A 24,217-nucleotide genomic window follows, 5' to 3' on the forward strand; every position below is an offset into this window, starting at 1 on the left:
TGAGCCAATTAGAAGTACCATCGTGCCAATCAGCTTTCGCAACTTCGTAGACAGACAGACAAGAGAAAATAAGACAGACCGACAGCTAAACTTACTCTGTTCCACTTCTATAATGATGCCAACCGTAAAAGTGCTCTACACTGTCAGGATTTTACAGTGCAGTGCTTGAGTAGGAGTGGCATATCAGGGAAGAATATACGAGACTGAATAAGCACACCCAATCACTCGCTTTTTTTTCTAAAACGTAATGAGAACGTAGTTGCATGGGTGTCACAAAGGTTGGCTCCCAGTGAACTTACGATATGCAAAACGCACGCACAATATTAACACGCACTTTTAAAGATAAGGTGAGACAGAGTACTTCGCATGCTGCGAAACGTTTGTTTAGCGTGATCATTATTTCACCTAGAACTCTATTCACGCAGATGCGCCTATTTCTTTGTAGAGAAAAAATAAAGCCACATGGAACATTGTAATAACTTCTAAACAAACCCGCTGCCCATGAGATTTACCGCCTAGTGGGGCACAATGGACCATACTATTTTGCTTATCGCAGGCATTCTTTACTCGCTTGAATAGCGCGAAAAAATGTGAATCACTGATTTACGCTAGTTTTCCATCTTTCTGGCACCTCTGCTCACAGATACCTTCACATATCACCCGCACCTCTTGCACCATTTTTGTGACGTCAGGCTACTCTAATCGCTTTACAGCGAATAATCTGATACAGTTCATACTTCTGTATAAGTTGCTAGTTTCAGAACGTCACAGTGCTTATTTTTGCTGTTATCGTTTCTCTTTTCTTTCCAAAAACCTTGGATTTTTATTGCAAATAAAGTCTTCAGGACCTTCTATCCAGACAAAGTAAGTAATATAAATATAAAATATAAAATTATTTACACGTATTCTCAGTACAGCATGATCCTGTTCAATGTTCCTCTTTTTCTACCCTGAGCATAGTAGCAGTCTAGAGGAATCTGCCCTACGGCAGACTGCCCTGCTTTGACTTAAATAAGTTCTCCCGGCACTCTGTCTTGTAAACAGACGTCAAACAAGAGTCTTCGTCTATCAGCAAGCTAATTGGTGGCAGTGAAACACGTAAGTGGTACTATTAGAGCATGTCGGGCGATTTAGTTTCCGTTCATAAAGAGAGAGAGAGAGAGAGAAACTTTATTGTGATTCTAAAGATTTGAAGGAGGGGTGGTCGGGGCCTCTCAGTCCAGGGCCCCACTGGCCTCTGCCGCCTGCCTGACCTGGCTAATTAAGGACTTTTGTCCTGCCAGGTCGGAGCGGGCGAGCTGTGCCTCCCACTGCTCCATTGTCCTAATGGTATTTGGCCTATGAGGGTGCTTAGTGCACTCCCAGGTTATGTGCATTAGGGTAGGTATGCCACCGCACCAAGGACAGTTGGCCCTATAACGAGTGGGATACATGGCGTTTAGCAATTTTAAATGGGGGAACACCCCGGTCTGTATTTTACGCCAATCGGCGGCCTCTTCCCCGTTAAGTTGTGGGTGAGGCGGCGGGTATTTTCTTCGGACTCCACGCTGATGAGCAAGGATGTCTTTGGCATTTAAATTGATGGAATTTTGTGATGGGTAGTGCGGGTGGTTGGGGTTAGAAGAGGACGCCGTCGCTCGGTTAGTGAACCCTCGAGCTAACGCGTTAGCCTTTTCGTTCCCCTGTACCCCCGCGTGGCCCGGGCACCAGAGTAGGCGATGATGGTGGTTGAAGGATTTCGGGATTATCGCGAGGCTAGCCGCAGTCACGTGCCCCTTGAGAAACATGCGACATGTCTCCTGGGAGTCCGTGACCACGACCGAGTCCCTTTGCGAACGCTCCGCGTGAGCGAGTGCGATCGCCACTGCTAATATTTCAGCCGAGGCTGGGGATCCCGCCGTGGCCGACGCGGTAATTTGCTGTTGGCTGACAGCGTTCACGACTGCCAGGGCGTACCTCCTTTGGTAGCGCTGCCCGGTCGTGTCTGCATACAGAGCTGCGTCCGTGTAGTACGTGTTGTACCTATGGTTGTTAGAGTAGGCTGATTGAATGTGTTGTGCACGTGCTTTGCGCCTTTCTTTGTTGTACTCTGGATGCATATTCTTTGGAATTGGGGCTACTGTAATTTTGGATCTCATCGAAGGAGGGAGAGGTACGGCCTGCTCTGTGAGATAAATGGGGTACGCTGGGATATTGAGTCTAGCCAATATGGCCCTACCAGTTTTTGTGAAGCTGAGGCGCTCCCTCTGTCGCATCAGGGTGGCTTGCCTCAGTTCGTCGAAAGTATTGTGCACTCCCAAAGCTAACATGCGCTCCGTTGAAGTACATTTAGGCAGGCCCAGAGCAGCTTTGAAAGCGGTTCGAATTATTGTGTCAGCCTGCTTTTCCTCCTCCCTGTTCAGGATTTGGTACGGTAAGCCATAGGTTATTCGACTAACCACTAAGGCCTGTACGAGCCTTAGGGTATCGTCTTCTCGCATTCCCGCTTTTCGATACGTCACGCGACGTATCATTTGGGCTATGTTGTTGGCTGTGGATTTGAGGGTCTTGAGTGTCTGTAGTGCTCTCCCGTCGCTCTGAAGCCACAAACCCAGGACTCGCATCGTGGGTACCTCTCGGACTGATTGGCCCTCAACCACGATGTTAATCGATCCTCTGGATTTGTAGCCTTTCGCGTGTATCCGGATAACCTCAGATTTTTCGGGTGCGAACTTCAGGCCACTCCATCTAGAAAATTTCTCCACCGCTAATACTGCACTTTGGAGCGTATATTCCTTATCCCCTAGTGAACCTCTGCTCGTCCACAGCGCGATGTCGTCTGCGTAGAGCGTGTAACCTAGGTCGGGTATCCGATCCAGATCGCGCGCGAGTCGACACATCGCAATGTTGAAGAGAAGAGGAGATAATATAGCTCCTTGAGGTGTTCCTTTGTCAGGCATTTTAAATAAATCCGAAGTGATTTGGCCAATACTGATGCTCGCCTCGCGGTTGGAAAGAAACGCTCTTAAGTAATTGTATGTGCGCTCACCACAACCCGCGAGTTCGAGTTCTTCCAATATTGCGGCGTGAGAGACGTTGTCAAATGCTCCTTTAAGGTCTAGTGCTAGGACTAGTCTCTCGTCGCCGTACGGTATATTAGTTAGAATTTCATCTCTAAGTAGGAGGAACGCGTCCTGGCAAGATAAACCCGCGCGAAATCCTATCATGGAGTCCGGGAACCAGCTCCGCTCTTCCAGGTATCGCTGCAATCTGCTATGGATAACCCTTTCATAGAGCTTACCTAGGCAGGACGTGAGCGACACCGGCCGTAGTGTATCAATCGAGGGATTCTTTTTTGGTTTGGGGATCATGATTATTTTAGCCAATTTCCACTCTTGGGGCAAGTCTCCCTTGGCCCAGCACTCGCTATTAAATACCTTTGTGATTTTCGCTAGGGCTACCGAATCCATGTTTCGAATCATTGCATTTGTGATCGAGTCTGGGCCCGGTGCCGAGTTTTTAACTGCGGATTGTGCCGCCTCATACACTTCCGCGTACGTTATATCTTCGTCTAATTTAGGGTTCGCCTCCCCCGCGTATTGTCTCCTCGCGGACGACGATGCCGTAGCAGGTGAGGGTCCTATGTACTTTTTCTGAAGCGCATGAACGAGATCTTAGTCTGTACCCTCGAAGTTGTCTGCTATAATTTGGAGCTTCTTGTTGTTCTCAGTACGCGTGCTCGTCGGGTCTAGCATGCTTCGTAGTATTCGCCACGTACTGCTCGTTCCCAGAGTTCCTGACAGGGTTCCACAGAACGTCGCCCACTCGTTTTTAGCGAGCTCGTTGGCATGGCCTTGGGCTTGCTCTGCCAAGAGAGCGATGCGTTGTCTCAGGTGTTTGTTTAGACGTTGCCTTTTCCACCTCTTGGCAAGTTTCCGCCTCTCTTCCCATAGGCTGACCAGGTGAGAGTCTATCACCGGCACCTCCGCTGTACGCTCAATGGCTTTAGTGGTGTCCCCGTGTGCTCGTCGAAGGAATTCGGTCCATTCTCGCATGTTGGTCGGGGCTGTATCCGACTCCTCCAGAGCTCTCTGGAGTTTTCTATAACGAGGCCAGTCAGTTAATTTAGTCTTTCCTATTGTTCTCCGTATGTTGGGCGTGGAGAGCGCTACTCGGATTATGTCGTGATCGCTTCCCAAATTTTCATCAAAGGAAACCCATTGTGCGTCTCTGATGTTTATTGTAAAGGCACGGTCGGGCGCCGTGTCTCTACTGACGCTGTTACCCGTGCGCGTCGGTTTGCCGATCTGATTGATTGCCCGTAAGCCCAAGGCCGTTGCGGTGCGCTCGAGTAGGAACCCTTTGGGCGACGTTTTCGCGTATCCCCATAGTATGTGGGGTGCATTGAAGTCACCCACTATCACCGCCTTATCCCTGGTGCCCGCTAAATCTTTTGTTGCTGAGAGAATGTGGGGTAGGTCGTTCCCTTTGCTTTTGGGAGGACTGTACAGATTTGTGATTAGTGTGTGTGCCTTACTTCGTTTCTTTGGCATCACACTGATAACTATGGAATTAGTCTCTCCCTCAGTTGGCGGAAGTGTTAATAATTGAGCGTTTATCGACTTGCTCACCAGCGTGGCGACCTTCGAATTTTGAGGATCGCTCAGAGTGTAGTATCCCTGCAATTTGGCCGGCTTGGCCCCGACCTCCTGCAGACATATCACGTCCGGAGCGATTCCGGAGTTTTTGATAAACTGGTGGAACACTGCCGCTTTCCTGGAGAAGGAGCGGCAGTTCCATTGCCATATCTCTAATTGGTCTGAATTTTGTATTCGTTGCGATTTCTTAGCGTGATTAGCCATGTTGCCCACTCTTATTTTAAGCCCGTGACGTTTCCGTGTCCGAGCCGTCGGATTCTGTTACGCAGTGGCTTATTTTAGTTTTTGCCGAACCCGCTCCTATCGCAATTGCGCGTTTTTTGGTGGGAACAGCCTTCGAGACTGCCCTAAGCTGTTCCGCCACGAACCCCTTGTGTTTCTCGAAGTCCTTCGTGCACTGTTGTTGAAATTCCGTTAACCTTTGGGTAATTAATGCCATCATTTCATGCATAAATATTTTCAAGTTTTCCGCGATCATTGTCTGGATCTGCGCTGCCGTTATCTGCGCGTTTTTTGAGATTTGGGTTGTCGGAGACTGCGCGGAGACGGAGTTTATATCTGCCGCCGCTTTCGCTTTGGCTATTTGTTCAGATTGACGCGGCATTTCCGGCTGTGGTATTGTGCTATTGAAGCGCGCCTCTAACTCTGACACTTGTTTCTCAAGTGATTGTCGTTTGCGTTCTTCTCCTGAGAGCTGTTCTCTTAGTCGCGCATTTTCCTTTTCCAATTTTTGAATGCGTTTATCATTTTCACCAGTATTCTGTTTTGGAGCAGTGGGAGAAACAACCCTCGCCCAGCTCACCTGCTGTTTTTTAGGCAGTGGCGAATTTGACCGCTGTGAAGCCCTGGAGCTGGAGGGGTCCCTCGACGGGTTATTGCTCTTCGCTTTGCTTCCGTGTGGAGATCTGGATCGCGATCGGTGCCGGTAGAAGTCCTCCTCTTCCATGGACTCGAACCAGCGCCCCGGTGCCTTTTTGGTGTTCTGTCCCGACCGCTCCCGCGATCGAGACTGGCGAGTCGTCTTCACGCGCTTGGCGGCAATCAGTTTGTTCGGGCACCGACGCGTCTCGTGCCCCGCCGCCCTGCACATGGCGCACTTCACTTCACATTCGTGTCCTTGCGGGGGTGGATTTTCGAGTCCGCAACCACGGCATATGTTCTTGGGGTTCGGACAAACGTCCGAGCGGTGTCCCTCTTGCATGCACTCCAGGCACATTTGGATTGTTGGCCTGTACTCCGTGCACCGCATCTCTACTCCCATGTAGTCTACTATCTCTACTATCTCTACATCTCTACTCCCATGCATCTCTACTCCCATGCACGAAAAGACAACACAGATGCGATAGAAGAAAAAATTAACACTGAGTCACTGCATGAGTTGTTTGTGAGTTGGGAGTGCTCTAATGTCTAACAAACAACAAAGAGGAACACAATGCGCTGCACAAAGCAATGATTGGGCAATGATTGACACGTGTACTTGTCTTTATCGGGCGACACGTTTCACCGTCTAACAAATGTTATCGCACAGCACAGGACGCGCCTGCATGTATCGGAAGTTTCTGGAATGTTATCGATGCTTCCATCCGCTGTCTGTGACCGAAGCTGTGTAATCTGATTGAATGTGTGCGCTACGCGAATAATGTAGAACTTTGTGGAAGGCACGAGGGTCCCAGCGATTACTCTGGAATATTCGACGACTGTTGTATAAAAGCCGACGCGCTTGACCCGCCCATCAGATTTTCGACGATTGCTGACCGTGGTCCCCGCTATCGTTGTGCTATAACTGTAGCCTGTTTTTGTGGGCCCAGGCTCGCTCAATAAAGGTTAGTTTTGTCTTTCACAGCATTGCTACTGTGTTTTTCAACGTCACCACCACGTGACAATATGTTGGTAAGAACTTTACGTATTATAGTACTCTTTCATGTGCTAAAAACATTTGATTGGCGTCATGTGTATCTTTCGGTGTTCTCAAGGCGTAATATTTTACATACTTATCTTGCTCTGATTATGGTATGTTCATTCGTTGCAGAGATGTTTGTCAAGAGATGTCTGTTGCCGTCATTCTGCCCTTGAATTGTATAATTTCTAGTGTTCGAGTTTCTAGCGTTTGTTTTTTGTACCTGTGCATGAATACCGTTCTCCCTAGTACCTGCATTGAACTTGCTTTGGCAACTTTTCGTGTTGCGCTTCTAGAATTGTTTCTCTTTGTTTCCGAATCTGTTTTTGTGTTATAACCCACTCCTGCCTAAGTCCCCATATCAGAGGTCGGCAGTACTCCTGACATAAATAAATAAATAAACTACTGTATGGACATATACAGGGTGTTCCAGCATCACGTTTTTGAAAAACAACGCCTAATCTACGCTGAGGTAACGAAGTGTATATTGTTCAAAATAGGGTAGAGTAACCGCAAGTAATTTTGTTATTCGTGCGATTGAAATTAATAATTATTTGCAATGAGCAAATGTTTTATTACTGCCCTGAATGCCATGCTGTCAATAAGGAATTTCTAGGAAATTTATAGAAACTTAAGAGGTGAGAAAGCCAGAGAGGTCGGCATGAGCCAGCGCTCTTTAATGTGCTACGCTGCACAGGGTAAAAAGGAAAGGCACAGAAATACCGATGTGAATATTATGATGAAGACAGGAAGAAGCGATTCATATATGCGCTAACACAGTGGTTTCCAGAAAGCCTTGCATCTAGTCCGGCGATTTTAAGTAGTCCCGAGCAGCCTTTGTGGCTATTGATGTTATTGTAGTGTTGCACACTGCGGACAAAATAGTACTTTCGGACGACGTTGGCCTGCAAATGAATGCTAGCGTTGAAGTCAGCATTTTCTGCTGTGATCCGTGGAGAGGGAAGTCGGAAAACAGATGTTGAAGACTCAGACATTCGGCAGCGTTCACAGTTCGGGCTATCCTCACGGCCGATAAGATGTGCATAGCGTCAGTGAATGCGACGCCCACGCGAATCAGGTGAAGCATTCTCGTTTGGCCCCACTTGACTTTAGGCAGGAGGCGAAAAGTTCTGCCACAGTCTATATCTCGCTGGCACCTCTACCGATGGTAGGACATATAAGCTTCAATTGGATAGGACCGTGATTCTTGTAGGGTGCTGGAAGTCGATGTACACCGTGGCAGGCCTAGGCATATTAGCGGAGCTTGAGTCTGAAGGATTTCCAACGACCGAAGACAAGTTTAACGTATATTGAAAAGCAGAGATATGCTGTATCGCGGGTAGCCCACCAACAACGCCTGATGCAGTCGCAAAATACTGTTTAGGGGAGCCCCGTCTGCCTGTAAGTCCAGCAACAACAGGGATGATGAGTATAAAGCTGAATAATTTGGTCCGTAGTAGTGCACTGACGTGCATCGACCAAGATAGTCTACGGTCAATGACCACATTTAAATATATATAGTGCAAGACAGCAGGGATCACTTCTCCATCAACAAATATCGGATACCGTGTCATTGTTTACCTTGCGAACGCCATTGCAGCACATTTTCTCTGTGGAAAGTTGCAGGCCTTGACGGCGCAAGTATTTTGATGCTATCGTTGTGGCCCGTTGTAGTCTTGCAAGTATTTATGGACGCGTTACACCAAATGTCCATATGCATATGCCGTCCATGTCTGTGCTGATATCATTGTCAGGGAGCTGAGCTCGAAGGCCAATGAGCATGACGTTGAACAACCTAGCACCGAGAACCGCCTCTTGTGGAAGCCTACGGCCAACTTGGTGTCTGTCCGTTTCACCGTCAGCCGTCGACAGAAAAATAGTACGTCCGCTAGGGTAGATGAACATCCACGCGTATGGTCTACCACTTATAGAAAGGTCTTCAAGCACATGAAGAATGACATCGTGAAGGACGTTATGCAGGTACCTTTTATGTCAAAAAAATTACGCTGACTAATCACTGACATTGTTTTTCCTGTTCTACGCATGAAACGAGGTTTATAACAGCGTCTATTGATAAACGTTCTCTGCGGAATCCATTCATAAAGTTTGGGAAGGTGGCATTTTTCTCCAAGAGCCATTCCAATCTTCTCAGCAGCATGCGTTCCATTACTTCGTCGTTGCACCTGGCTTGAGCGCTTTCCTCGTTTCAAGAGTACCACTATACGACTGCATTTCCAGTTCTCCGGAACTGACGCCGTATCCCACGTGTAATTATAGAATGGCAGAAGAAGTATCTGTGCTCCCTGGCTGAGATCACAAAGAGCAGAGTAAGTGATGTCACCAGGCCCTGAAGCGGACGAGCGAGGAGGCAGAAATCCCAGTATCCAGCTCATGTATAGTGAAGGGCATATCGAGGCGATCGTCAGAAGATGGTGGCGAGTAGCAGTATCAAAGCTCTGCCGGAGAGGGGCATGCGTCTACAAGTAACTCGCAATAATATTCGACCACTTCCACTTCCCTCCGACCTTGCTTTTTTGCCACTGTTCAAAAAGGATGCAAATGTTGCGTGTGTGCCTGGAGGCTCCATACAGCGTGCCATATACTAGAGAGAGCTTTTTTTCTTGGCGCCGGGGGGGGGGGGGGGGGGAGGGGGGCAGGGTCCTGAATACCATAGAATGTCCTCCAGCGTTGCTTATCGAGTTTCACAAGCTGCCAAAGTACATGTCGTTGGGCTCGGCGAGAAGTAGTTGAGTGTGATGGTGACTTCATCTTCCTGTACTTTCGCTCGGCACGGCGACGGAGTGTGCGGAAGTCTTCGTACTGCGCGTCGACCTGCTGCCTGGGTCTGGTCGCATTGACACGGTTTGTTTGTGCAGTTAGGGCTGTAACAATAACAATTTTTATGTCTGGACACGGTTGGATGCCGCCTCACTGAGTGTCCACAAAGGCTCGGAAGCTTGCCTTTGTGTACAACGCGCAGCAAGGGTAGCTGAACTAAAACTTAAACCTATAAGCTGGCTTGTTGTCAGCATAGTTTCCTTCACCCGTGTCTATTTTCTGCCTGATAAGAAAAGCGAAAGTAAATGAGCGATGTCACGTGACCAACCATCCGCGCGCGTCGAAAAGCAACGCCTTCGACCGAGCTCCATCGCGGTTAGTCGCAGAGCAGTCGCTTTATATGCTGCGCCTTGCCCACGACAGCGCGGTGCCTTGGTGGGGATAACAGTGCCGTAAACTGGTGGCCGATGCGTCGTGGAAAGAGTGCGCTAGCTCCTGTGGAGCGTGTTTCAATTCGCTGCCCTTATTGCGATAGCACTTATATGGACCCTCCAGGTGCATTTCTGCCGTTGGCGTCACCGCAGCTGCCGGCGTGAGGTTCCGTATACACTCCAAGGGCGATAAAGTCGTCGCCGCGCCCCGCGTGCTGTATGCGCCAGTGAAAGCTTGCGAGGGTGAGCCAGCGAGTGCGGCTCAACCTCGCGCATTCAAGCGAGCAAAGCGGGGAGGAAGCGCGCTGTATTCCATCGCACGCAAGGATTCGCGGGGAGCGTGGGAACCGGGGGCGCTTTCTACTCCGGCCTGCCCGAGTGGCCGCGCGCGCCACCCGGGTCCCTGTATCTCGAAAGCCATCTACGGCGGGGACAGAGTTCGCTGCGCGCTGTGTTTTCGCAGCTTATGCTATGTTCAGACTACGTTCGTAAGGCGCCGATTTTTCGTAACATACGTAAGCGGAAGCGCAACAAGCGTATGCGTCTAGTTCAGACTGCGAACGTAAAGGTACCAACGTGCGCAATTCTTGCAAAAATCGTGGGTGAGAGTGTTAAAGGGTCGGCAACATTTACGACTGTTATGTTACGACCGTTGCGACACAGCCAATGACCGATAAGCTTTCGGCTTTCAACAACCGGTGACGACACTTCCGTCCTCCCGTCTGCAGACAGCTCCGGGCGCGGGAAGTGCCATTCCGCTATTCCGTGCGCACGATTGGCTGTGTTCGTGAAAATTTTTGCAGTGCGCCTTGCGAGACTGTTTTCAGTTCATCTGGTTTATCCGCCGAGGAAATCGATGGCCGCAGATGCGTGCTCCGAACTTCGATGAGTGGTCTCAATAGGTTTTCAAGGAAGCGGAACTGCTGGGGCGACATGCGCATGATGTTATGAAACATCGCAGCGTCACCAACTCGGAGCTTGGCGAAAAGGTTGTGAAAATCGCCGTCCACGGCCCTGTCGAGAAATACTTGCCGCACCCAAACCCTTCTGCGTCGCCTTCGTCGTCTTTGGGCGATTGAATACATGACTATAAGTTTGTTTTGAGCGTGAATTTCTTCTATCTCGGCCAGCGCTCGCATGTTGGCAGGAGCTATATTGGACCGCTAGTGACGTCGATTCTGCAGCTCCAAATTTGATTGGCCTGTTGTAAAAGCCGTAATTTAAGCAGCAGTAAATGTGAACAAAGGTGCCGGCTTAACTGCCGTAACGTTTTTTACAGCCGTTAGGTTCGATACGCCAAAAGAGCTGTTACGCGCCTTACGACCGTAGTGTGAACATAGCATTAGTTCCCGTTGATCAGAAACGCAGCACGTAGCTCAATTCACCGGCTGCTGCGGCCGCGCTTCATCACTCCAGCGTTTTGACAGTGAGCTTCCGTGGTGACCGAGTGAGATGTGTTCATGTCTGCGCGCGTGAAACCACGCTTGTTAATTTAGTTAGCATGTCAATGTCTACACACTTACACGGCCGATAAGATTACTATCCTTACTTCGTATATATAGCTGTCCGCTAATTCGCTATCGCAGACGATGCTTCGCTTTTCGGGCAAAACGGAGACCTATTTTTTTTTTAGTCGCTTGATATTTTTTGTTTTCGAGGGCTTCCTTTATCTGCTGCAAAAAATAAAGGGGCAAAATTTACCTGACTAAAAAATGACAGTTTTATGTCTCTTCTACTCCTCTAAAAATTACTCAGTGGCAGCACGTAATTCAGAGCACTAAATAAGAAATGAGCTAATTACAATTAGATGTTAAATTGAATGCCAAAAACAAAAGAATTTCCGGTGGCTGCTCTAGTCGACTGTGAGCAATATCGACTTGGTTATCTTTGCGTAGAATGACATGTACTTCTCAGCCTGATAGCTCAGACATCTGGCATAGACACAACCCTTAAGAGCACAGGCTGTACAGGTGTAAACTTACGTGTTTGGGTAAATGAACAAAGTTATGAGCCTATATGGGTATAATGTATAGTCTGCACGTGCATGCGATCAAACATAGCACATTATATTATTCGAAGATAATGATAGGAACTACGGTTTATCAAAAAATTATGTTAGGTCAGCCACTACAACGCATAAGAGAGCGCCGGCGACGGTGGTATATGAGCTTTCCATACCGGAGCTGTGAACTTTACTAATTGTTCACTAAAGGCATCACTTTGAGTTTGAATTATTGGCTGTAATAAATAGGTAGTAAATGGGTAGCAATGGGTGGCAAACTCAGTGACTGCACCGGTTACTACCTTTTGACTACCTTTTAATGCGATCAGCATTCATTGCCTACTTAGGCGTTTTGAATCTACCTATCGATCCTCTTAGGCCCACCCAGTTGCCCATGTTGTCAACCACCTTTGGCCTCTAAGTATATTTTTATGGTGGTGATACCACCATGGTTTTCCATCGTCGCCATTAAAGCTTCGTCAACTCACTCCGGTCACGGAGATGTCGTCAACCTTCTACGCCGATGCACCAACTAGCCCCACAGCGTGTTTTACTGCAGCGACCCAAGCTCACTCATAGCATGGGCCACCAGGCATGTCCTCGGATCCGCTACGTCGTTGTGGTTGTTGCGTTGTCGTCTTTCCAGATTTGTCACCCTACTCTCGTCATGCCTTTGTGCTCACGCCATTTTCGTTATACATTCTTATCACATTCCTTGTCATAACCGTCGTGAGGCCGTCGTGGTCCACAAAGATCCGTCATTTGACTCTCGTTGTGCAGCCGTCGTCATCACTTGTACGCCAAGCCAGTGTTCCTTGTCATCTAATAGCTTGGGCAAGTAGCTATGCGTTCATGTCATTATACCATGGGGGTCATTGCATTGTCGTATTTCCATGTTTTTGATCCAACTCTCGTCATGCCGCTCTCGTCACACCAATGTCATCATCACTCCGCCTACACCAACCTTGTGGCTCAAGTTGGCTAATAGCTTGAGCCATTCAGTAGGTGCTCGCAGCCGTAATGTCCTTGTGGTCATTGCATTCTGCGCATTCCGAGTTTCTCATCCGACTGTCTTCGTGCCGTCACCGTCACGCCATTGTTGTGGCACAGTGTTCATGCATGCGTTATCATACTGACACGTCATGCAGTCGTCACATCTTGAACGCTGAAGCAATGAACCATAAAAACGTCAGTTTGGCCTAGTTGGTGGGTAACGCATATCATATTGACCGCTAATGAAGAGGAGGACAGGAGAAGAGAACACAAAACTGCCCGTGCCATAGTTTTGAGTTCCCTTCCCCTGTACTCGTGTTTATTAGCGGTCAGTATGATATCCAATGACCCAAGTTGTCTATTAGCTTGGGCGACTCGGTATATTCTTATGCTCATGATGTTATAGTGGTTGTTGCATTGTCATCATTTCATGTTTCTAATCGGACTATTGTCGTGCCGTCGTTATCACGCCATTTACAGCCGTCATGCATTCGTTGTCATACTGCCGTCATGAGGCTATCGCGGTCATTTCACCGTCGCCACTCCCACTTCCCCATGCCATCATCGGCACGCTATCGTCGTGTCCAGCCACGCTTAACAGCGCTTTTGATCACATAACCAGGTTGAAGCCACGTTGAGTCTCACATAAGTCCCCTCCACGACTGTCGTACTGAAGGCGTCCATAACTCTAGCATACTGAATTCGCACCTTTATCATTGCTAATTCCACATCCTCGTAAAACTGCAACGCTTGTTCAACATGACTGGAGAAAGGATCATGAAGTTGTACAAACTTCATTATCTATATCCGATTTAGATTTTTTACGAGTACTGCTGTGCTTTCACTGCGATGGTTTAATGCTGAGAATTATATGTACGTTAAAGTACTGCCGGCAACTAAATTTAATGCAGAGGCCTTTTCTACTGATTATACCTACCACTGTGGTTCAGTCGTTGGGGTGTTTCGCCGCTGAGTACAACTTGCGGTATTGATTGCCGTTCGTGGGAGCCACATTGCGATGGGCCCATAATGCGAAATTTTCGTCACTGTGCTATGAGTGCAGGGTAAAAAAACACCCGTTGATTAGAGTTAATCAGGTGCCTTCGACTATGCGGTCTTTCATAGCCCCTGTGTTGCACTAGCACATTAGACACAGTAGCGGTATTGTAGGCTACGTACATTACATTCAGTGACGTGGTAGGAAACCATTAAATTACTTCGCGGTCAAAATGTATAGAGCCCGTCCCCGCGTCTCCTTTCTTTCGTATCTATTAAACGGTCCAGCTTTACATACCAAATGACGCAATGCCAATCCGCAGGGTAACCAAATGACTCGCGGGCCATCACATAACACTTAATTAGATCCCTCGAATTGATCACTGAAAGCCCTGAAATTTGTACTGTAAGAGCCCGACTCCTACGAAGCATCAATGCATCGACGAAGCATCAATGGTCGCATTGATGCTTCGTCGTGGCTGTGGCGTAGGACTAACAATTATAATGCAACATATGCTCACGGGAACGAAACTCAAGCACAAAATTTCAGAGGACTACACCCGTATTGCAATGGCAATGAATGCAATGCCATTGCTTGAATATACATCCATTGTATAGAGTTGCATTATTTTATTAAATGTCCTTTAAATTGCCTATTACCTGAGCCATGCCATAAACACCTCGAAAAATATATGAATGAAGTCAATCGGGCGTGTAATGCTTAGCATCGCGTGTAAATTTCGTTATTCTTTCGGGAAAGCCCTGTTAGTAGCGTATGTGACTTGTTAATATCCTCCATTATCCCACTGAATTCTGCTCGTGACGATTACCAGCACTTTTTACTGATTTAACCAATTGCTAGGCACGACATGCGCTTGCTAAACTTAATGTGTTTGCACCATAATTTAATAAGCAGGAAACGCTAAGCAGCGCACACGCGGTGCGACACTTCGTAGCGCTGTAGCTTTTCTCTTCTATCAATAGCCTCTCAATAAAGAGGCGTAACTGTACGCATGCTGCTAGTCACTTTATCTAATCGTCCACATAGCATTTCATGACCCTGAAAGTTGTCTTTTTCTCTGTTCAGTTGCTTAGTGTGGCGGAACCCCTCATCATGGTCGGCTTGTCAACCTCAATATTCGACATAAACAGTTTGAGATGCTTTACATCCCCCCGGAGTAATCAAAATCATTACAGCTACCACCGCCTGGTGAAGTACGATAAGCTCGTCGGGGTGAGTGCATATGCGTCTTATTAAAACTGTTTCATTAGCTTTTATTTCAGGCAGGAACAAATCTGCAGGTTGCAGGTTGGCTTTGAGAACACTTAAAGCTGAGCCGCGCGCAGAACACTACACAGAAATGAACTCAACTCAATCTGTGCTGTGTCTGTGGGCTACTATCATTTTCAAGATGATCGGGCAGGAACTATAGCCCGATTGTAAACTTTAATGAATTTGTTCATTTTAAGGTGTGACGGGTGACTCTCTAGGCTGCGACCGCAATGTTCCATATACGATGGCACTAGCATACATGTAGAATGCTTGGTTTTGTGGTAAAATCCAATTTTTCTCAATTCTTTCACCCCAGAAGAAATTTCTGAAAATCGCGTTAAGTACGGTTTTCCCACGAATGTATCCTTTCTTAAAGAATACTAATAAAGGCAGTTGTTGCGATACCAATGAAAGCTTCCCAGATGTTGTGAGCAAGTGGTCAACATATACGAATAATATTAATATTACATGGATAAGCCACACGCCTTGTTTTTGCTTATGAGTAGTGCGCAAACTTGTCTATATAGAAATGTAACATATTGTCACGGCTCACTTGAGACAAGAGCGGAGAGCGTTATTTTAATCTTGACAATTAGAACAAGCGTTCAGTGTTCGCTTCTTCTCTAGCACGCTCGCTTGCCCCCACGAGGTCGTCGTCCTCGTCGTCAGCGTGGTTGGGCACAGATGGCGTCGCGGCATTTGCCCCCCTTCAGAAGGAGCATCGTCCCGATGCTTGGCGGGTAGCACCCGGTGTCCAGCCCACCAGCAAGTGTCCATGTCATTCAGCCAAATAAGGTTTCATGCGCACCACGTGCACAGTCTCAGGCAGGTCTTGACGGCGCCTCGAGCAGGATTGGCTGGCAGGAATGACTTCATAGTTGACGTCGCTAAGGCGTCGTAGAACCTTGTACGGTCCGAAGTATCGGCGCAGAAGTTTCTCCGCGAGGCCTCGGCGGCGCACTGGAGCCCAAACCCAGACTCTTTGGCCGGGCTGGTAGACGACGCATCGATGGCGTTGATTGTAACGTCGCGCATCACGGTCTTGCTGGCTAGTTATGCGAACGCGTGCGAGCTGTCTTGCTTCTTCGGCGCGCTCTGTAAAATCTGCGGCGTCGTTCTCGGAATCGCTCGAATCATGAGGAAGCATAGCATCTAGCATTGTAGTCACTTCTCGACCGTGGAGGAGTCTGAATGGCGTCATTCTTGTTGTTTCCTGCCGAGCCGTATTGTAAGCAAACGTTACGTAGGGTAAAATTTGGTCCCAGTTCTTGTGTTCCACATCGACATACATGCACAACATGTCTGCAATAGTCTTGTTGAGGCGCTCCGTAAGTCCATTGCTTTGCGGGTGATAAGCTGTCGTCCTTCTGTGTGCTGTGCCACTGAGCGTGCAGTACAGTTCGCAAAAGTTCAGCCGTGAATGTGGTTCCCCTGTCGGTTACGATGACCGCTGGAGCACCGTGCCTAAGGACGACGTTTTCGATGAAGAACTGCGCGGCTTCGGCTGCTGTGCTGCTCGGAAGTGCTTTGGTTTCTGCATAACGCGTAAGGTAATCTGTCGCAACTATGATCCACTTATTTCCTGCAGTTGATATTGGGAATGGGCCCAAAAGGTCCATCCCAATTTGTGCAAACGGTGTTTCCGGCACTTGAACGGGATGTAATAGTCCGGCAGGTTTCGTAGGTGGCACTTTTCGTCGCTGACAGTCAAGGCACGTTCGAACGTAGTGCTTCACGTGTGTTGCGAGCCGTGGCCAGTAGTATTTCTCTTTGATCCGTGCTAATGTTCTTGTGTAGCCTAGGTGGCCCGACGTAGCTTCATCGTGACAGGCCTGCAAGATTTCACTGCGGAGAGTTTTAGGGATGACCAGTAGATATCTCTTCCCTGTTGAAGAGAAGTTCCTCTTAAAAAGAACACTGTTGCGCATGCAGAATGATGACAAGTTCCTTGAGAACAATCTGGGCTTGTTTGTGGTGCGGCCTTCTAAGAAATCAATTAGTGAAGCGAGCTCGTGGTCATCGTGCTGTTGTTGAGAGATGGTAGCTGTACCAACAACTCCTAAAAAGCCTGCGGATTCGTCATTATCTCGGCCTGACGACTCGATCGGTGATCTGGAAAGGCAGTCGGCGTCTAAGTGCTGTCTTCCCGATTTATAGACCACTGTCATGTCATACTCTTGCAGCCGTAGGCTCCAGCGTGCCAAACGTGCAGATGGATCTTTCATGTTGGTCAACCAACAGAGAGAATGATGGTCACTTATGACTTGAAATGGGCGGCCATATATGTACGGGCGGAACTTGGTAATGGCCCATACTACAGCCAAGCATTCCTTCTCTGTGGTGGAGTAGTTCGACTCGGCACGTGACAGTGTTCTACTCGCGTAAGCGATGACTCGCTCAGCGCCGTCTTGCCGCTGAACAAGGACGGCACCTAGACCCACATTGCTGGCGTCGGTGTGGATCATTGTCGGCGCATCCACGTCAAAGTGGGCAAGAAAAGGCGGAGTTTGTAGACGGTGCCGCAACTCGTTAAATGCCGCCTCCTGTTCTTCGCCCCACATAAACGGGACATCTTCTCTGGTTAGGCATGTGAGTGGTGAGGCGATGCGTGCAAAGCCCGCAATAAATCGCCGGTAATATGAGCATAGGCCCAGGAAGCGTCTGACTGCCTTCTTGTCCGTAGGCCTTGAAAACTTTGCGACGGCTGCGATTTTCTCAGGATCAGGTCTGACGCCTGTGTGACTTACAATGTGGCCCAAAAACTGTAGTTCTTGATAGCCAAAGTGGCACTTTTCAGGTTTTAAGGTAAGCCCAGCGGACCGTATGGCTTGGCTTGAAGAACTGACCGTAGCCGACTGAGATGTTCATCAAATGTGGCAGAATAAACAATCACATCATCTAGGTACACTAAGCAAGTCTTCCACTTAAGGCCTGAGAGAACAGTATCCATTAGTCTTTGGAACGTGGCTGGGGCGGAGCACAAACCAAAAGGAAGAACTTTGAATTCATAGAGCCCATCAGGCGTCACAAACGCAGTCTTTTCGCGATCCCGCTCATCGACCTCTATTTGCCAGTATCCACTTTTTAAGTCCATCGATGAGAAGTAACGTGCATGCCGTAGCCTGTCGAGGGAATCGTCGATGCGTGGTAAGGGATACACATCTTTTTTCGTGACCCGATTGAGCTTGCGATAGTCGATACAAAACCTCAGGCTGCCATCCTTCTTCTTAACGAGTACCACGGGCGATGCCCAAGGGCTTTTCGACGGCTGGATAACATCATCGTCCAGCATTTTCTTGACTTGCTGCTGTATTGCTTCACGCTCTTTCTCAGCCACGCGATACGGATGCTGTCGGATGGGTATTGCTGTTTCCTCCGTAATGATGCGGTGTTTCGTCAGTGGTGTTTGACGCACTCGGGACGTTGTAGAGAAGCAGTCTTTAAAATGGTCAATCAGTTCTCTGAGCCCTTGTTTCTGTTGCGGCGCTAAACCTGGGTCAACGTCGACGACGGGGATAGATGGCATCGTATCGGTGGTTGATTCCTGTTGTACAGCAAAGCAGTGTTGGACGTGGTCCATTTCGTCAAAGTACGCCACAGCGGTGCCTTTACTGATGTGCCGGCGTTCATTGGTAAAATTTGTCAGTAGTACCTCTGTGCGACCGCCGATTAGGCTGACGATACCCCGAGCGATGGCAATACCTTGATGGAACAGAAGCGCAGTTAGTTGTTCGGCTACACCGTCCTTGTCAAACTGTTCTCCGCAACTTACGGAGACAAGACTGCATGATAGTGGTGGTATGCAGACGTCGTCGTCGGCGACACGTAACGATGTACGTCGGCGCTCTTCGTCTTGGCTCGTGTCTGTACTAGTTGACAAGGTTATCTCGCCATCCCGTATGTTAACCACGGCGCCGTACTCCCGCAAGAAGTCCATTCCAAGGATGAGTGATCTGCAGCACTCTTTTAAAATCATAAAAGTGGCGACAAAAGCTGTATTTCCTATCTGGAGCCGTGCAGTACATTTTCCTGTAGGTACCATTATCTGGCCCCCGGCATTTCGAATATAAGGGCCCGTCCAGTGCATTCTGACTTTCTTAAGCCGGTCTGCCAACTGCTCACTCATTATCGAAAAGTCTGCACCAGTATCAACTAAAGCTGTCACGTCGTGCCCATCAATTGTTAAGAGTAGGTCGGCACTTACAAATTCGTCGGCGTCCCGTTTCTCCGGGTTGCTGTGCTCGTTTCTCAGTAATAATGGGGGATTTTCGGCGGTTCGACGACTTGCAACCTTCCCCCCGGAGGTCGCTGATTTCAGTTTCCCCGCCGTGGGCTTGGAGAGCGGCCTCGTACCACGTCGGCGAAACTGCGACGGTTCGGCGAAGAATAACGTAATGGAGACGGCGAGCGCGACCGCAGATTAGCTGAGCTCCCTTGTTCCTGACTGACACTCGTCGAAGCGTGGATGTCTCTCTGGAAACTGGCGCGGAGTGGCAGGTGACATTTCCTGGATGCCACGCTGGCGATGAGGGCAAAAACGATAAATGTGCCCTGGTTCGCCACAGTGAAAACACAATGGTCGGCGATCAGCAGTGCGCCATACGTCGGTCCTGCGAGGCTGGGGTCGCCTGAAATGCTCCCGCTGTGTCCAGGCAGCAATAGGTGGCCGCTGGTGGTACTGCTGTACCGGCATGGTAGAAAGCGGGCGACGGACAGCGTCTGCGTAGCTATATGTGCGTGGCTCGAAGCGCGGCTCGGGACTCAATTCAGGGAGTGGCTCAGGAGGTGCTAATGCTTGCCGAATTTCTTGGCGAACAACTTCAGCGACCGAAGCAACAGTAAACTCCTTCGGTGTCACAGTTTGCTTCGCAATCTCCTCGCGCACAATGTCTCTTATCAGTTGACGCAGCGAAGTCTCGTCTGTCGCTGTGAGTACTGCGGCTCCTGCAGGCGCATCGTTAGTCAGGCGTTCGTATTGCCGACAACGCTGCTGGAGCGCCCGCTCGATTGCTGTGGCTTCCTTAATGAATTCTTCCACGGTTGTAGGCGGGTTACGCACGAGACCAGCGAATAGCTGTTCTTTGACGCCGCGCATAAGATGGCTCAGCTTCTTCGAATCCGGCATGTTGGGATCCGCGCGACGAAACAAACGAGACATGTCCTCGGCAAACATGGAGACACTTTCATTGGGCTTCTGAATGCGCAACTCGAGAAGTCGTTGTGCATTATCTCGGCGATCAGTGCTTCCGAAAGTGTCAAGTAGCCGACGGCAAAATTCGTCCCACGTTGTCAAATGTGCCTCGCGGTTTTGGAACCACGTCCTTGCGCTACCTTCAAGAGCGAAGTACACATTAGATAGCTTCTGGTCCGGACGCCACTGATTGACCTTAGCTACGCGTTCGTACTGGTCCAGCCAGTCTTCGGCGTCTTCGTACGTGTCACCATGGAAGCTTGAGGGGACTAGATTGTTTTGGATAGTCACCTGTGTTGGACTTGCAATCGCCATTTCCTGAGTCATTGAGGTCGCTGACGAAGTTCGTTGCAAGAGACCGAATTCCGGGCACAGACCTTGCAGGCGGCGGCTTGCACGGTGCACAGGTGTCTCGACGCGTGGATGATATCTTGAAGGGCTGGACGCAGGGCTACTCGCAGGAGTCGTCCCTATCATGAGGTGATGATGCGATACCCAGCACGTCCACCAGTGTCACGGCTCACTTGAGACAAGAGCGGAGAGCGTTATTTTAATCTTGACAATTAGAACAAGCGTTCAGTGTTCGCTTCTTCTTCTCTAGCACGCTCGCTTGCCCCCACGAGGTCGTCGTCCTCGTCGTCAGCGTGGTTGGGCACAGATGGCGTCGCGGCAATATACAGCGTCTGCCAGCCTCGAACCAACGAAAGCTTGTTGTTTTTTTAGTAGCCGCGCTTAAACGAATACGATAATGGGGCATTGCATTGCATTTTCCGGACGTCACTTATTTTTTGAACCGCGATAATGCGCTTGTAAGTGAATTGATGAAGTGCTTACGTTGCTCTGCATGCATACAGAACGGTCGGTGTCAACTTGAGAGGGTGTTTTCTCAACTACTAGGTGCGCGAGGTATTCGAGGATGTAATGATGACTTCAGGAATAGCCTCGATCATTCACACGAGATTCGGTATCTTATAGACAAATACTTTTCAGTGTCTCTTTCGCTTCTAATAAAAGGCGTTTCAGGCTCAATATTTGATGGACTTCGGCTTCTCTAATGTCTATACAGTTGGATAAGACAGTGCGTGTTGATGTTAGGCAGTGCTTCCAAAGTGGCAAGCTTAACCAAGTTTGTTCATTGTATGGTGGTTTGCCTGTCTTTCCGTCCGCGACGCCCACCATGTATAGCGGCGTACAGGTTTAGATGTTCGGACCTAGGACGCCATATTGAGAGTGACGTGGTCGCCGAAGATGGGAACGAAACTTTCTTGGGTCGAGCAGACACTGTGGGCTCAATCTAAACCATAATCAAGGAGTGGCGCCCTATAAAGTCATGCAGAGGAAGCTTCATTTGTTATTTTGCCACCTGTCGCTGATCGTCAGTGGCCATGATCGGCTTTTCAGAGTTTTCACTCATCGTGACCTCCACGCGCTGAAGAAATTCGACCCTCTGAATGACATTTGACCACTGGCAGTGCTTCACTGTCTTTGTCACGGACTATAATTGGCCACGGCCTCTTGTTTCACCCAGAAAACAAACTATTCCGTGCACTTCACGAAGGAGGGGATCTCCAAGTGATGCGGCGACTAGGGGAATGCAATGCTTTATATCCAATGTCAGTCTTAAAGTTGACACTCCGGAATAAATGTGCTAGATAGGTGACAGAGGCGTGGGTCTGGGTAACGATAAGCATCTAGACAGATGGAACGACGATGGTAATGTCTATGGTGGTTCAATGCTTTGTGAGCATTTTGTTTCAATATCGGTAAAACCGATATTGAAACAATGTATGAGCAGGCGAACTACGCAATTCGAGCGAGCAACTTCGCCACCACAGAAAGGTGCATGCACGGTTCTGCGTTCTTCGTGACCGCATATATATATATATATATATATATATATATATATATATATATATATATATATAAAATATTGTAAGAAGCCAACAAACAATAACACCAAGGACAACACAGGGGAAATTACTTGTACTTACTCATTGAACTATATAAGTGATAAATTAATGCAAATGATAGTCGATGAAGAACAACTTGCCGCAATTAGGCGACGATCCCACGTCTTCACATTACGCGTGCCATTGCGCTTATTGCTCAGAACGTTCGTTAATGTCCTGCGACAAATAGCATAATTCTTGTTCTTGAGCTGCATTACTGAAATAGGTGGACATTACTTACACGAGATAACGAAACGCAGATTCAACTAAATACTAAAAATTGACCAAGTTAGTTTTTTTTAACTAGTTTACTGCATACGAATTGCAGTGTACCCATTCAAATTCATTCAATTGCAAAGTGTACCCATTCGAATGAAATTTTAAGGATGAGAGCAACTCCGAGATATTCATTCCCAAAATGTGCGACGAACTACATGGTCGTCCTACATGCTTTCTTGCTTCAATGCATATCAGGATGTGAGCATTTTTATATTACATCAGGTATCAAGCACATCAGGTAGCAATCAGAATTCAGATGTTGAGAATTTCAACATGTACTAGCGCATGTGTAACGATATGGGGCATCTAAAAATAATTTTTCAGACAAGAATTCCATTGTCCGTAGACTCTATGGAGACAAGTGATGAAAAATATAGGAACTAGAAATCCATATGTGACAAGAAACAAAAGTATGGGTTACGCAGCAGTTACTATAGCAAAATACAACAATATCACAGCTATAACAACACAGCGATGAATACATAAAACGAAAAAATTCGCATAACAATACAAGCTAACAGAGGTTGCACATAATAAAAAATGAATAACACAGAAAGAAGATTATCAGGGCCTTCTTAAATGAATAATGGGTATACAACGATATTAGGTTTAGTGGTAATTAATTACAGAATGATATGGCTATAAATGACGAGGTTCTTATACCATAATTGGTGCGAACTCACGGTAATAATAAACTAATGCGTTCCGACGCGAAAGGCGGACAATGAAAATAAGTACGAAATGTATTTCACAACTTATGGTTTTAGAAAAGAAGCAGGTATAAAGAAATTGAAGTAACTTCCTGAGAGATACAATGTTGTAATGCCTAAGTCAAGCAAGAACATTATAAAGGCAAGTACTGAAGGCAATCATACAGAATGCCTGGTTCTGTTTGTTTTGCAACGATGAAGTAAAGGATTGATAGGGCTTCCCCGATGTTGCTAATTGGTAGTTTACATCACTGTGGATGAAGGAAAATTAAAGAGATAACCATGCATTTGTCGAAAACTATAGCATAGCTTTAGTTACTTACCGAATACCAAAAGCAGTCTTATTGTAGGCGTCGGGCATATGCAAACCAAAATTAACATTTACGTCAAACCACACTCCAAGAAGTGAAAGCGAGTCAGAAACAGCGATTGGAACCTAGCGCCAGAACTTCCGGTGTAAATATCGGCCTTGGAAAGGATCTGAAAATTGTGAATTTAGTTTTAGAAGGTTTTATAGATGAATCATATGTTGTTTAGTTGAACAACTTTATTAAGTACAGTGTTTAGTCTTCATGTAATAGAGGAAACCATTTCATCTCTATAAGATACCGTAGTGTCGTCAGTATACAGGGAGTTTCAGCGAACACTAAAGTATCCTTCAAGTCGCCTGTGGTTGTCCACAGCGATAACAGGGTGGTCGGCTTCGCTTTAACTCATCGCAGGCGTGTCATGTTGTCATGACGTAGCACGCGAAGTAACTGCTGCGTGGCAGAAGCGACATCGCCCTGGTAGCCGCCAGACATCTCACAATGCTGGCGTGATGCCGAGCCCTGGCAGTCATGTTTCAGGCATCGCACCAAGATGGTGCTCGATTGAGATCGACGAGAAGTTGTCCGTGTTATTCAGCGCCAAGTGAAATACTAGAAAACGTAAGCTTGATGCATGCTGCCTGTTCTTGTCCGAGCAGTGCACACACATGGCAGCTTAGCAGAGGCTCTAATGTGACCCGCCGTGGTGGCGTATTGGCTTCGGCGTTGGTCGGGGGGATCGAATCCCGGTCGCGGCGGCCGCATTTCGATGG

At 47.9% G+C, this 24,217-nt stretch overlaps 1 protein-coding gene and 1 long non-coding RNA gene across 2 annotated transcripts in view; both read left to right on the forward strand.

The window, feature by feature from the left end:
- LOC139048046 (uncharacterized) overlaps positions 1–865 on the forward strand; it is a 59,755-nt gene extending 58,890 nt beyond the window's left edge. Inside the window, exon 4 of the long non-coding RNA XR_011507452.1 lies at positions 839–865. This is a non-coding gene — a long non-coding RNA (uncharacterized lncRNA). The remainder of the gene's footprint in view (positions 1–838) is intronic.
- Positions 866–14,043: 13,178 nt separating this feature from the next.
- LOC135899663 (uncharacterized) overlaps positions 14,044–24,217 on the forward strand; it is a 69,831-nt gene continuing 59,657 nt past the window's right edge. The window contains exons 1-2 of the mRNA XM_070522008.1: positions 14,044–14,058; positions 14,822–14,968. Coding sequence (XP_070378109.1) covers positions 14,044–14,058; positions 14,822–14,968 — 162 coding nt within the window. The remainder of the gene's footprint in view (positions 14,059–14,821; positions 14,969–24,217) is intronic.

Source organism: Dermacentor albipictus, chromosome 7 (assembly GCF_038994185.2).
Source record: "Dermacentor albipictus isolate Rhodes 1998 colony chromosome 7, USDA_Dalb.pri_finalv2, whole genome shotgun sequence".
Lineage (NCBI taxonomy): Eukaryota > Metazoa > Arthropoda > Arachnida > Ixodida > Ixodidae > Dermacentor > Dermacentor albipictus.